The sequence below is a fragment of the Cynara cardunculus genome (assembly GCF_001531365.2).
Source record: "Cynara cardunculus var. scolymus isolate 2C chromosome LG 12, CcrdV1, whole genome shotgun sequence".
In the NCBI taxonomy this organism is placed as follows: domain Eukaryota; kingdom Viridiplantae; phylum Streptophyta; class Magnoliopsida; order Asterales; family Asteraceae; genus Cynara; species Cynara cardunculus.
The window spans coordinates 6464977-6479206 of NC_037539.1; the positions used below are offsets into that span (position 1 = coordinate 6464977).

The following is a 14230-nucleotide window of genomic DNA, read 5'->3' on the forward strand; positions in this document are numbered from 1 at the left end:
TTTTTTTTGGAATTAGGGCAATAAAAGAAGCATTGCATCCCTTGGATAACCTGCCCGAATTTTCGAAGAAAAAAACCGCCTCAATTATAGACCTGCCAATCACTGGCCAGAGTTTCTTAATGAAATTAAAATTTAGACCGTCAGGCCCAGGAGCTTTYGACCCATCACAAGACCAAGCAGMCTCTTTTATTTCTAAAGCKGAGAAGGAYGATTCCAGGRAATCAGCTTCAAAAGGCGACAATTTAGCAAACAGAGGACTGATGAACTTTGGTCTAGAGAAGCAAGGCTCTTTGAATCTGTCAGCGAAGTGCTGTAAAAAAACACTTTTGACAACCAAGGGATCCGAGTTCCAAACCCCGTCGCAAATAATCTCTTTGATGTTGTTCCTTCTCCGACGATAGTTAATAAAATTATGAAAAAACTTGGAATTTTCATCCCCTTCTAGAGCCCATTTGGAGCGCGATTTTTGTTGGATATTCAACTTTGCTCTATTGTCCAACAGCATCAGATCAAAGATCCATTCATCTYTTTTTTGGCAATCTATAGTTGAAATACCCCCCATTTCAGCTTTAGAATCCTAATCAAACAAGGCTTTGAGAATCTCATCTTTCTTTTTTGATTCATTGGCTAAGAAGTTTTTTGACCAAATTCTCAAGTCTTTTTTAAGAGCTTTAACCTTCTCCTTTAACACGAAATCAGCATCCCCAAGAAAGGAGCTTGAAGACCAAGAGGAAATGACCGTTTTTTGAAAATCATCAATACCCAACCATGAAAGGTTTAGGCCCCAAAGAAAGATCATTAACATTCAAAAGAATGGGGCAATGATCGGAAATGAAGTACTGTTTATTGATGCACATTACTTAAAGTTCAAGATTACAGATAAACTGTGCAAACGTACAACTTATTAAAGTTTCATTTTTGAATTCATATAATTACTGCAGATAAACATAGTAAAAAATACAAGATAAACATTTCATTAAGAATATAAAAAAAATCTAAAATATAATTAAGATAATCAACTGATTTCTAACAGAATACTTAATTATTATTCTTATAAAAAATTATATTATTAAATCAAAAATAAATTACTTTGTTATTAAGTATAAATTAAATTATAAAAAAAATTGAATTAAAGAAAATATACAAAAAACAAAAACTTTTAAATAGTCAATTTGCATACGATTCTATTTTCATGGACTAAAATATTATCCGATAAATAAATGATAATGTTAAATTTACTGATAAACGTTTACCGGATAACTATTTATTAGTCATCGTAAATTGATTTAAAATTAAATAAATAAAAATAATACAAAACGAAGATGTCTAGTTTTCCCCTTAACCGTTCCGTACGGGCCCACGTCTACTACCACCATCATCTCCAAGTTCATACTTTCTGTGAATTACAAGTTTAGTCCCTTAACTTGTAGTCAACTTACATATTTAGTCTATAAGAGTGAAAATAAATTCACATTTCTTTAGATTTAGATTTTCATGCTAATCATGTTGTTAAACACAATATAAATAGTAACTTTGTTCTATCCCCATCAGTCTCGACCTAGGATTCTGTTAATCGATCAAGAAGAAATTGATTTTTTTACATGTGTGCTGTTATAAGGGTATTTTAGTCCTTTTTAAAATTATTTTCGTTTTAATATTTTAAATGGGTATTGTATAAAACATGTTCTCATAAGTTTTCTAATTCAACTATCAAGTTTTAAATCAACTATAAAAATCATTATATGTATCAATTACTGTAAAACCCTTTATAACGGTTACTTGGACAATCTCATGTTAATGTGGATTTTAGTCGTTTACTTAGGGGCTGTTTGGTTGCCTCTTAACGGTGACATTAAGAGAACACCTCTTAATCGCTAAGAAGCTAGAGTTGTTTGGCAAAAAAAAAAGGACCTCTTAATGGTGACAAAAGCCTCTTAACCATTTAGGGGCTAGGGCTCCCCTCAACGATTCAGAGGGATCTGGTGACATTTTTGCCCTCTGCTGTGTCGCCTCCTTCCAATCGATCTCGTCTCGTCTCCTCTCCTCTCCTCCTTCCAATCGATCGATCCATTTTTGCCCGCTGCTGTGTCGCCTCCGTCCTTCCACCATCTCCGTCCCCGTCTCCATCGTCTTCGTCTCCATCGTCGCCGTCTCCATCGTCTCCGCCTCCATCGTCTTTGTCTCCACAGTCGCCGTCTCCATAGTCGCCATTCATTTTCTGGTCGAAACCACCGATCGAAACCACAGTCGCCGATCGAAACCACCGTCGCCGTTCATTTTCTGTATGAAACCATAGCCGATCGAAACCACAATCACCGATTGAAACCACAGTCACCGATCGAAGCCCTAATTTCTTGTATGAAATCTCATGTTGAATCAAGGCTAAAAACATTAAAGAAGCACTGTCGCCGATCGAAACTACCGTCGCCGTTCATTTTCTGTATGAAATCATCGCCGATCATTCTGACGGATTGAAACTACCGTCGCCGTTCATTTTGGATGCTAACAGAACCTTGGTTTGGATTAAATCATATAGAGGGGTAAAATAGTAATTTGTTGTCATTCAGAGAATATTTACCAAACAACCATATTTCTTTCAGTACTTAACCATTCTGACCCTCTTGACCATTCTGACCACTTAACCATTCTGCACCAAACCATTCAGCAACTGCCAAACAGCCCCTTAGTTATTACTAATGGTTCTATAAGAAGATATTTAGCTTGAAAACCAGTGATAAAATCCTTCTTTATCTGATTTCACCTTAATTCATGTTACTTCTGCCAGAGCTTCAAACAATTGTTCTTTTAATAACGTATTTAAATGCCAATCTGTACATTTTGTATTATGAGTTGTACACGATTATTTTTCAAATTACGATAAAAAAAAAGGAAATGATAAGTAAAATGTTAAATAATTAAAGTGTAGGGACTAAACGTTAAATAATTAAAGTTTAGGTACCAAACTTGTATTTTACTCTTACGAAGAAAAAACACTGAAATAGAAGAAAACAACTTGACTGTGAATGAACGCGGCCAATATTTTTCACAAAATAGAGAATTTTAGGCGAAAATGAGTAAAACGCGAAGGGTGGTTTCCGGCGAGGAGAATGCGGTGGCGGTGAAGGATGAGAGAGGGAGGTGGGAGGATTTGAACCCTGAGATACTGGCATTGATCTTTGTAAGGATACCGGCGGACGAGATGGTGAGAAAAGTGCCATTGGTGTGTAAGCCGTGGATGGAGGCGGTGGCAGGACCGTACTGCTGGCTTGAAATCGATGTGGCGGATTGGTGTCGACGTCGCAACGATAGTCGTGTAGTGGACCTGGCTGTCGGCAAGCTCGTACGATGGAGCAAGTGTACGTTTCAACGTCTCTCCGCCTACCGATTGGGAAACCCTGGCTTCGTCATCGTCGCCAACCGGTATGTAATGTGTATACGTTTGAAGTTGATCCAATTTGTTGCTTATATTTTGTTTAGATTTTGTTGAATCATGATGAAAATGAACTTGCCAAATTGCTGATGGAGACACACTGTTGTTGGAGTCGTACATACCTGGATTAGTTCTTCTGGATATATGTTGGAATCACTCTTTTCGAAAGTAATGTAGTGGTTCGATATCAACTTGGTTTGGACCATTTTCCCTAAAAATATGTTAGAATTTAGAAACCTCTGCTTTTGCTGAGTAATCTAACTGGGTTCCACATAATGTCATGTACCATTCCTGGACTCGACACTGGTGCAATCGGGTGGGATAATTTGTGACCTTCTAGCCTTCATTGGAGCCGTTGGATAGGTGTGGTTGAATCCCATATCGGTTAGACTTGGACCATTTCTATCCCTTCTCTGCGGGTTCTTTTGGAGAGTAATCCAATAACCGGGTTCTATATATTCTCACATATACGAAATTACATATGAGACATTCGTAGTTATAGCATATGAAGAAGAGTGTAAACACGTTATTTCATTTCCTCTTTATTTCTGCAGTGGAAAATGTTTGACTGTGCTGCAAATGCCGATGAGCGATGTCACTGATGATATGGTGTTGAAGCATATCACATCGCTACCAAATCTGAAAGTGCTGGATATTAGCGACTGCTCCAAAATTACAGTCAAAGGTCTCGAAGCTTTTGGAAACCAATGCAAGTCTTTGGTTTGTTTGAAGAGGAACATGTCCACTCAACGAACCTGTGCCAATCTAATTGACGATTCTGAAGCAAAAATGATAGCCAAAACAATGTCGAATATACAACAACTTGAACTTTGTTATGGCCGTTTTAGTAATGCTGGTCTCTCTGAAATCGTTAACAATTGTAAGTCACTTACCCATCTCGATATTGACGGAAGTTTGAATGTGAATCTCAAAGTCGAAGGTGACCTTGAGGAGAGTTTACAAAGAATCGAGTACTTTGCATATCGGCGCCCTTGCATTGACGATAGTGACGAGTCCTCTGGCAGTGAAGGCAATTATGACATTGAAGATTAACTTTAGTCTTCAGGTTTGCATGGTCTTGTTTTGAGTACTTAAAAGATACCTGATGTGAGATCTTTTTGCTTATTTTGAGGTATATTTTGTGAGTAAACGATATCTTTTGTGCTTGGTTTGGCACTTTGATACTAGAAATACAATTTTTCTTGATCATCTACACTTTAATCCAATTCAGAAGCTTCACAATTACTCTTTGTTGCTTGTTTCTAAAAGGGTTTTTATTAATTTGACAAGCATATTGTTCATGACTTCATTTTATCGTATGCCATCGGTTCAGAATAGGAAAAAGCTCGGCCTTTTAGCTAAGCATACTACTTTTTAACTTAAAGATTGATATGGGTGGTGGAATATTTTCGAGAAAATTATGATAATTTCATTGAAATTTATGACAAATACAGTGAATATCGAATACTGCCACTTGTCTGAACTTTAATTTGGTCTACTTGCATCTCGAGCTAGACTCTTTTTTGGTAACAAGTGCAGGAAAGATGGAGGGATTACCTATCACAGATGCAACATTTATGGTACAGCAACTGATGTATTGTTTATGCATTACCTTTAAGATATAATATATTAACCTTGCCAGGGGTACCGTCCTCTTTCCAAGATATAATATATTGACATCAGAATTTTGCTAGCATATGATCATCTGAAGTGGCCCAGCTGATCCCAATTTGGCATTGAGCATTCTGAATTAAAGCTGAGATGTTTGGAAGTTTTGTATGATTTCACATGACCAGGAACCCCTTTCAGGCTTGGAGATCTCTGCGAGAATCCACCACCACGACCGTTAACATTCCAAACCCGACTACTGCCTGCATCACTATTGATGGAAGATATAGGAGACAACAGCTTATGCTTATATGGGGAATTGGTGGCCGACCATGTATCTATGCTTAGCGGTCTTAGTCTTGGTGAGCTTAATGATCTGGATTTTGCTCTTGCAGATTCAGTTGCAGCCATGTAAGTCGGAAACACAGGAGAACCCACCATAGAAATGGAGTGTTCTTCTCCAATGGAACGTTGTTTCCTGTGATGGGTCACTCTTGAGATATATGTTGGAGCATCCATTCCCTTCAGATTCCGTAATTTGACTTTTTGACTTTCAAATACTTCTTTCTTTCCCAGGTTTTGAAGATCTTCTCTTTTAGCTAATTGTGTATCCACCCAGTGTTCTAACCAGTACCTCCATTTTTCATTTACTTTGCTTTGTTCAGATTCTGATGACATCTGAGCAAAAAACAAACAAGGATCAGAAAGGACAGGTTTGATCTCTGAAACTACCTCTGTTAGTAATAGAGAAGTAAAGTTTGACTTTTGAGGTCAAATTGATTTCTCAAAAGTATTTTTATTTTTGTCCAATCTTTCTATTAAGTTGATGTATCTATCGACCTTTATCATACTATTTTGAAGGAATTCATGCCAATCTTCAAAATGGAATTTACTCTTATGAACTTGAAAGTCAAACTGTAATTATAAACACAAAGCACACACATACTCTGTGGTTAAATGCATACTCTTTGATCCTTTCTCGCTTCAAAGCTGCTTCTTTCTTGCTGCACAACATAGCATTCTCCTCTTCCTTTGTTAGAATGCTGTCATCCCACCTCTTCTGACTGTTCATCTCGACATGTACATTCTTGCATATTCATTTGACAACCAAAACGCATTAAGAAGAGTGGAAAATCAAGCTAAAAGGCAAGAAAGCTAATTTAATTGTAAACTGCTGGCATTGCTCTAGAGCAATGAGAAGGAAGCACTCTGGCTCTCGATCTTAGAGTTATTAGCGTGGCACGGACGCACGGTTTTATAGTATATAACCAAACAAACCCAGTATAACAAACCAAACCAAACAAGCCTAGCATGTCCCACCTGGAGGTGGGGTCTGGTGGGTGAGATGTATACAGACCTGACATCTAGAACGGTTCTTTCTGTGAAGACCCCTGACTTGTGTAAAGTGTGTGGAAAGAAAGGATAAAGCTTGCTAACAAAATTTACGGAAATAAAACATAAGAAACTTGAAAATAATTGGAAAATGGCAGTAACCAACCTTTGAATCCTTTCCTTTATTTTCTTGATAACAATTATGAGAAGGGCAGCAGTCCACCTCCTGGATTCTCTTTGCACATGCTTGTGAGTGAATATTTATGACGGATTGCAAACGCTTGAGAGTCGTGACCGCCTGATGTCGAACTAAATGCCCGCGAATAATGGCTTGTAGCCTTACCAATCCTTTCAATGCCCTTAGAGCCTTTCTTGCCTAAAACATAAGGCAAAACACATAACTATGGTATGAAGTTACTCTCCAATCTAATGGAGGGGTGTACTTTGACTTTTTTAGTCAAACTTATGACATTTGAATCTAAATTTTCTATTCACTGCTTGCTAGCTTTTCTGGCTGCCTTTTTACCCAAATATCTGATCTAGTTTCGGATAATTTGCTTTTGATATTTCTACAAATTTCAAAGAATTCATATTAATTTAGAACTTGAAAGTTGGTGATATTGACTTTAAAAGTCAGAAGTTATGTTTTGGCTGTTCTTGATTGCATCTACCCTCTTCAATCAATTGTTCTGGATTCTCCCCATAACAATAAACAAACTTAAGGGCTGTTGATGCAATTGAATGAATATATGGATAACTTGTCATTTTAACCTACTGACCCTTTCAAATGAAAGAAGATTGTTTAATGTTGATGGAAAATCGAAAATATATCAACCGGCAAGAAAAGAGCATACAAGAAATCCCCGAAATGCCGTTTGAATCTTGATGGCTGCACCATTCTCCCTCTCCTCATCACCGTGTTGAGATGATGAGGATTGAATGTTGCCATCCGATACCCGTTTGAGTTCATCAATTACTTGAGCCACCGGCAGACCTTTAGGTCCTGATGGTGGTCTCTCTATAGGTGCTGATTGGGAGGTTATCCTTTTCAACTTATGCCTCCCCAATACCCATCTCCTCTTCTTTTCCTGAAACATACAACAGTCAGAATTAAAACTAACCAAACGAATCCAGTAATATCTCACACAGATACAGATGTAAGGTCTGTGGAACACAGAATGTACAAGTAAACAAACATGGGTGTTGGTGTTTCTGATCAAATAGATACAACAGTCTATATGTATATATATACATACCTTTGCTCTGTTTTGACAGGTTTCAAAGATGAAGAATCTCTTGAGAATACTGAGCCATCTCCTTTTTGCCATTTTGGATCATCAGATTTGGACACCCGAGTCTACATACCATCACAGCATCAGTAATTCCAGTAAGTACTGCAAATTTATCTTGTTTAAAGAGTCTAGAATTGGGTAGATTTGATCACAAATTCCCAGGATTTCTATAATAAATCTGGCATAAAAAAGGGTTATTGGAATTTGGGATATAGTTTGGATTCAGATGCAATATTTTTTAATGGAAGATACATTACATCACTTGCAAGTGAAGTGGAGAAGATGAAGAATGTTTGTCAGAAACCCATGTTGCAAGTCGAGTTATATATATATATATATATATATATATATATTCATAGACACGGTCATTGGTAAGAATACTTGTATTCGAATTCTGTACTTTGAGTAGTTGTGACTTGTGATTGCAGCTTTTCAGGAGTGCGATTTATGTGGTGTCAAGCAGAATTCATTAGGATACGAGAATGAAGATAAAAGAGGTAATTTTGGTCTTTACTACTGAAAAATGGAAACTTTTTTAATGATTAAGAAAGAGAAAAATAAATCATCGTAAAAACTTCTTTTTCCCCGTTATATTGTCATGATAGGAGGTTCTTTATCAAACGCTTATCAGATAAAGTGTTTATTAGCAAGAATCACCAACCTTGTTTACCTTATTAGGTAACATTCTCTTCCATCAAAAAATAGATTGTTGGTAAGTGTCTTTTACCCGGTAAATGTTTACCGAGTAAAATTCTCAGTTCTTGCAATACCCTCTTACTGGGTAAAGATTCTCAGTTCTTACTATCTTCACTCGGTAAGGTAAGCGCATACCCGGTAAGCCTTTACTAAACGCCCCTTTAAATGAAAGTAAAAACACCTAAAACGAGTTATTGGAATGGAACCCAATTCCAAATAAAAGTGCTCACATCTAATGTTTGTTGGATTACATTGAAATCCCGGATTTTAATTCCGGACTTTCATTTAAACCAAACGTGAATTTGAATAGAATGGAATCTAATTCCAAGTTCCGCAAACCAATAAGGCGCTTAGAGACCAAGACCTAGACCGGGTACTAAAAATCCCGACAAACTACGGTTATTTATGATTTTTTGAGGTTGGACATGTTACCGGGGTCTAATTACAAGGACCGGTTACCTTTTTTCCGGTTTTTCTGAGGACCATTTTGCTCATTTGCTTGAATATAAATAGGAATTCGAGTTGACGGTTTATTCACATAAATCAAAACACTTTCAAAAACTTCAAATTTCGTGTTCCCGAAACCTGATTTATTGTGTTTTAAAATACACTTTTTGATCATAGTAAAAGGAACATGTTTATATTATATGGAGTTTATTTGAAATATTAACAAACTAAAAGAAATCAAAATCTTGTTAAAAGTACTAAAAGAACCGGTTACGTTTGTTACAGGTTTTTTAGAGGGACCGGCTAAGAAACAGGTTATGGCTAGAACCGCTAAGGACCACGATCGGTTAAAGGCTCGATTGATCAACCAGTTTGTCCACCTCTATGACCATGACCATGACCCTACCCTTATCAATGCAAGGTGGATTGCCACATGGACTACATCGCTCTCATATTAATTCTAACTCATGAATTCATATTAACTCATGAATTCATATGTGAATCATGCAGATGCGTTTGCAGGATGCACCATGTCCGTATCTTTACGTTCCAAACGTACTATGGTGCCGAAGATCCCAATTTCAAAATAGGAGAATATTTTACGACGTTTCAATAAGACATACAATAATACAGGTGTGGCTGTAAACAGTGGTTTATGATTGAACTGACATAAAACTGTCCACGATACTTGATGAAATTGTCGAAACGTGATCTGACTCATCAATCGAAAACCGAAATGAAACATAAGTCTGTATCTACACATGGGTTTGGGAGACAAAAAGCTGAAGTAGCAAAAAGGAATGGTGTCAAATGAGTTTTGTGAATTATGGCTTCTTTTGCTATTTCATGGGTCCATTACATGTTCACATGTTTATTTTGAGTTTTTGACACCCAATATTAACTAGTTTTTCTATTTTTTAAAATAATTATAAAAATTTAAAACATATTCAATTTTGGTCCTATGTTTGTAATTTTTAACGGATATTACCCTTAAGCTTTAAAAACTCGGATTTGGTCCTTTGCATTTGTCAATTCTCAACTATTTTAATCTCTCTGTTTAACGCTCGCTATTTTTTTCGTTAAGTTCAATTGATGAGGGTATTTTAGTCATTTTCATTATATTAAGGGAAAAGGAAAATACGAAAGATGGTTGCCGTCTTTTTTTTTTTGACAATATAAAATTAAAAATATAATATGTATTTTAATTTTAATATAAAATTAAGAAAATGACTAAAATACCTTATTTAACTGAACTTAACGAAGAAAGTCAACGACTGTTAGAAAGAGGGACCAAAGCTGTTGGAAATTGAGAAACATGAGGAACTAAATCCGGTTTTTTGAAGTTTAGGAATGATATTCGCTGAAAATTGCAAATGTTAGGGACCAAAATTGGACTTTACTATAAATGTTAATGTGTATGATTTTAGGGGTTGTTTGAAATTTGTTTAGTTCTATTTCAAAATAAGTGTCCACAATAAAAATGAAATAATTTTGGACAGATGTATAATTGTTACAAGTTAACCAAATGACAATTTTACCCTTAATAAATTTATCTCTTCATTAACTCGTAAATATTTGTACATTAACAAATGATAGATATGAAAAATTTAGTTATCTATTAGCTTAAATAGACATTTATTTTGGGACAAACATAAATAGAAACGTAGACGACAAAGGGTGTAATAGTTTTGACTGATAGGTGAACGAACCGATTCTTGCTCACTCGACATGATTGTATGAGGTCACAATTCACCCATCACTATCATCCGGGGTGACCAATTGGAGATTGGATGCCGACGAAATTCCCTCGAACAGCTGAGATGCCTAGTTGGCACCCTCCCCTTTTGTGGGGTCCAGACCCCTACGAGCGACTAAAAAAGGAGGACGAAAAAAGCCTTGGCGGGTTGATGATAATTAATAAACATTGTTGACTGTTTTGATAGTAAATGTGACGTATAATGATTATAGAAAATGTAAACTTGTATTGATTAGATCCGTCGAAAATGCAATGCATCTAATTACACATTGTCTTAAATGCAAACCCGTGAAAACTGATATAATTTTTTCTAATTCCCAAGGGTTTTAATTAGAGGTGATCATTTGTGGGTCGGGGCCGGGCCTAACTTGTTTTTTTGTCCAACGAGCCTAATATTGTAAACTCAAGCCCTTTTTTTCGGGCTTGACTACTTGCCATTGTCCGTCATATAAACGGGCTGGGCCTGCCCAAGGGCTACCGGGTCTAAAAAGTGTAACTCTTAATTAACAAATTTGGAACCAAAAAGTAAATGAAAAACACCGTTGCAATTAAAATTTTAAGCAACTACTGACTTTATCCATTGTTGATCGATTATGACTTTTGACATAAGAATGCTAATAAAGATAACGTAGAGCCGTTTGTGTTCTTAAGAAAAACCAAATAGTCTCAACTCCCATCCTATAACTTTAATAATTTAATTTTAAAGTATACTAGTATAGTTTTAATTAATAGTAAAAAAATATTAACTATAAAACATAAACGGGCCAGACGAGCCTGTCCATACTTATTTTTACATTGTCCATGACTGCCAGTTAATTTTAACAAACAAACCCATGTCCGTCCTTTTCTCGATAATAATTGTCCAAACCCGTATTTCTAGCTGGCCGGATGAGCCGGGTCTAACGGGTCGTCTCACCCATGAACAACTCTAAGTTTTCTAATCTTTTTTTTTTGTTATTTAGTAATTAATGCATTCTTTCCTTTTTAACCTATTTTTTTTTCTAATTTGATCAAAATAGTCAAAATTTTGCAAGTGTTATTTCGCAACTTGCGAAATGTATTTTTTACATTTCGCAAGTTGTAAAATGAACACTTATGAAAACTTGGGTATTTCGATCAAATTAGAAAAAATAAAATAAAAAGTAAAAAATATTATCCAAAATAATATGTTGATGCATAATTGAAGTGCTAAAAAGGGTTTTGTAGCATTACTTATTTTGGAAGTTTTCTCTATTTTGCCCCTTTCTTCAATTCATTCATATCCATGGGGACACCTCTTTCTATGAAACTAACCTTTTTAATGGAAGGCTTGGGTTAAATGATTTTTCATCTATTTGTTAAATAATTTATTTTTTTATAAATATAAAAATAAAACAAGGTTTTTGCAATTTTTAATGTCTGTGAGCCTCTGGTTGTATTGTGTCATGGATTTCAAGTCCTTCGGGACCAGAGGCCCTCTGGTTGTACTGCGCTCTGGACAAAAGATTCTATCAGTTATTTTTAATTTTACGGTCTAATTCATAAATAAGCGATTCTTTTTGTTTTGTTTCGTCAATGAATTGTTTTGTTCATATAAAATATATAATTATAAGCTTTGGTATAATCTCACTAAGCCTTGTCGCTTATTCTTTTTAGAATAAATTTTCTTTCAGGAAAGTCGGTAGCTGCCCAAGGGAGAGATAAGACAGCTTAGATCTGCTTGTAGGATTTCAGATCCTGGACATCTTTTTGGTACTCGTTGTGCATATATCGTTTGAGTTGGATCTAGGTATATAATACTCTTGGGTAGATATATTTGTATTTTATGGATCCGACTTATAGTACCGAAAATCGTCGGTTGTTGACTATATTATTTTGTTTTTGGTGGAAATTTATAACATATATCCCGTATTTGCTTGGAGATTGTTTTAAGGAAAATCCATTGGATAAATAGTTTCTTTTTATTAAGAATTAGCGTAATCAATGTTACAATTATGGTTTGGTGTAGAATAATTAAGATGTTCTTATAATATAGTGCAAAATAAAATATAATTGTTTGGTAATTATTCAGAATAAAATCAGGGGTTAAGGGAGGTCCACAATACAAAATCATTCAGAGAGTTTTAATTAGAACCATTAAGAGATAAAAAATTTTTTTGTCAAACAAGATTCACTTATTAACGATTCAAAGATTGCCTCTTAATAAAATTATTAAGAAGTAAACAAACAACTTCTTACTAAATTTTTTTTTATAAATTGAGACTATTAATGAAATTTAAAGTTTGAGATGTTTTAAAGCAAAATCTGAAAGCCAAATGATTGTTATTCAAGGAAAGTCACCAAAGTACTGCCTCTGTGTGGTTCCATGTGTTCATTATTGAAGTGGGGACCCATACTCTTTGAAATATATATATAGACTTGGGATCATATGAGACCAATAGTTTTTCGTGAAACCCGTAAGATCAATTCTCAACCCTTGGATTAGATTTACAATCATCAGATCTGAACATTCATAAACGCCACGAGACTTCTCAATAATTACAAAAATGTCACCGTGTAACTTTAGACCATTAGATCATTAGTTTATAAAGTTGATCAATAAATATAAATTGGTCTTACGGATCTCACGAAAAACCTTTGGTCTCACATGAACCCAACCCTATATATATATATATATATATATATATATATGAATGAAAACACATGAAATAAGCAACTATTACATGTGATATTGTATGGGAATGAAATAATGTAGGTCATATATGTTCATCTTATGCATATCACCAGTTTATCACATGTAATGAAATCTCAAACAAACTATCATCACATGTGATAAAGTCGTGAAACACACATGATGGACATGGACGACCTAGATCGCATGCCAAGTTGCCCACACACTGTTTCGTCTCCGATATAGTATCACATTGATGGTTACCTTTTTCAAGTGTCCTCGCATTCTTTAAAAATAGTACCGTTCTCGTTTAAACCCCAACCTATATATATATATATATATATATATATAGAGAGAGAGAGAGAGAGAGAGAGAGAATCGTGAAATACAGTATAAAAGTTATAAACAATGAAAACCAGTTTCATGTCTTGTTTCATAAGAGAATTAAACAAGACATGTAAAATCAATTCAAACATCAAATGAGTTTGATCTTAACCTATGATTCAATTGTTTGATATGTTTTATTTTTTGTGTGCGAGTAGCGAGTATGAGTGTGTATTTCATATTTAAACGTATTTTTGTGTTTTTTTTCCACAAACAAAGTATAATTTGACGTTTCATCTATGAAAGAACACATAAATTGGTTTTCGGATTTCAAAATTGAAGTTGTATATATATAGGGACAGGTCCCTTTAGAAACCTAAAACTAATTAGGAACCCATACACCGCTTACAGTGCAACGACACATAGCATATTCATCAAGAATATGAACATGTTATTCATCATGAATATCTCATTCATGATTAATAACATGTCCTTATTCATCATGAATGTGTTTAATTATATATATATATATATATATATATATATATAGGGGCTTAATCAAATGAGAACTGAATTGTTTGTGGTAACTGTGAGAACCAATCTCAACCACATATTATAATAATCAATGGGTAAGATTAAAAAGAATCTTAATTAATGTATTTCTATAAATAAATTACTGTCATTTAATGACATTA

At 35.0% G+C, this 14230-nt stretch overlaps 2 protein-coding genes across 2 annotated transcripts; one reads left to right on the forward strand and one right to left on the reverse strand.

The window, feature by feature from the left end:
* The first annotated feature begins 3070 nt into the window (after positions 1 to 3070).
* Positions 3071 to 4568, forward strand: LOC112522833 (F-box protein FBW2-like). The gene is made up of 2 exons (XM_025132146.1): positions 3071 to 3420; positions 3985 to 4568. The coding sequence occupies exons 1-2, from the start codon at positions 3071 to 3073 to the stop codon at positions 4481 to 4483; spliced, it is 849 nt and encodes a 282-aa protein (XP_024987914.1). The 3' UTR covers positions 4484 to 4568.
* A 470-nt stretch (positions 4569 to 5038) lies between these two features.
* LOC112523269 (protein IQ-DOMAIN 14) lies at positions 5039 to 7939 on the reverse strand. Its single transcript, XM_025132796.1, has 5 exons — positions 7627 to 7939; positions 7225 to 7458; positions 6537 to 6746; positions 5985 to 6125; positions 5039 to 5716 (listed from the first exon to the last, which is right to left on the reverse strand). Exons 1-5 carry the CDS (start codon positions 7696 to 7698, stop codon positions 5132 to 5134), a joined length of 1242 nt encoding a protein of 413 aa, XP_024988564.1. The 5' UTR covers positions 7699 to 7939; the 3' UTR covers positions 5039 to 5131.
* Between the last annotated feature and the right edge of the window lie 6291 nt (positions 7940 to 14230).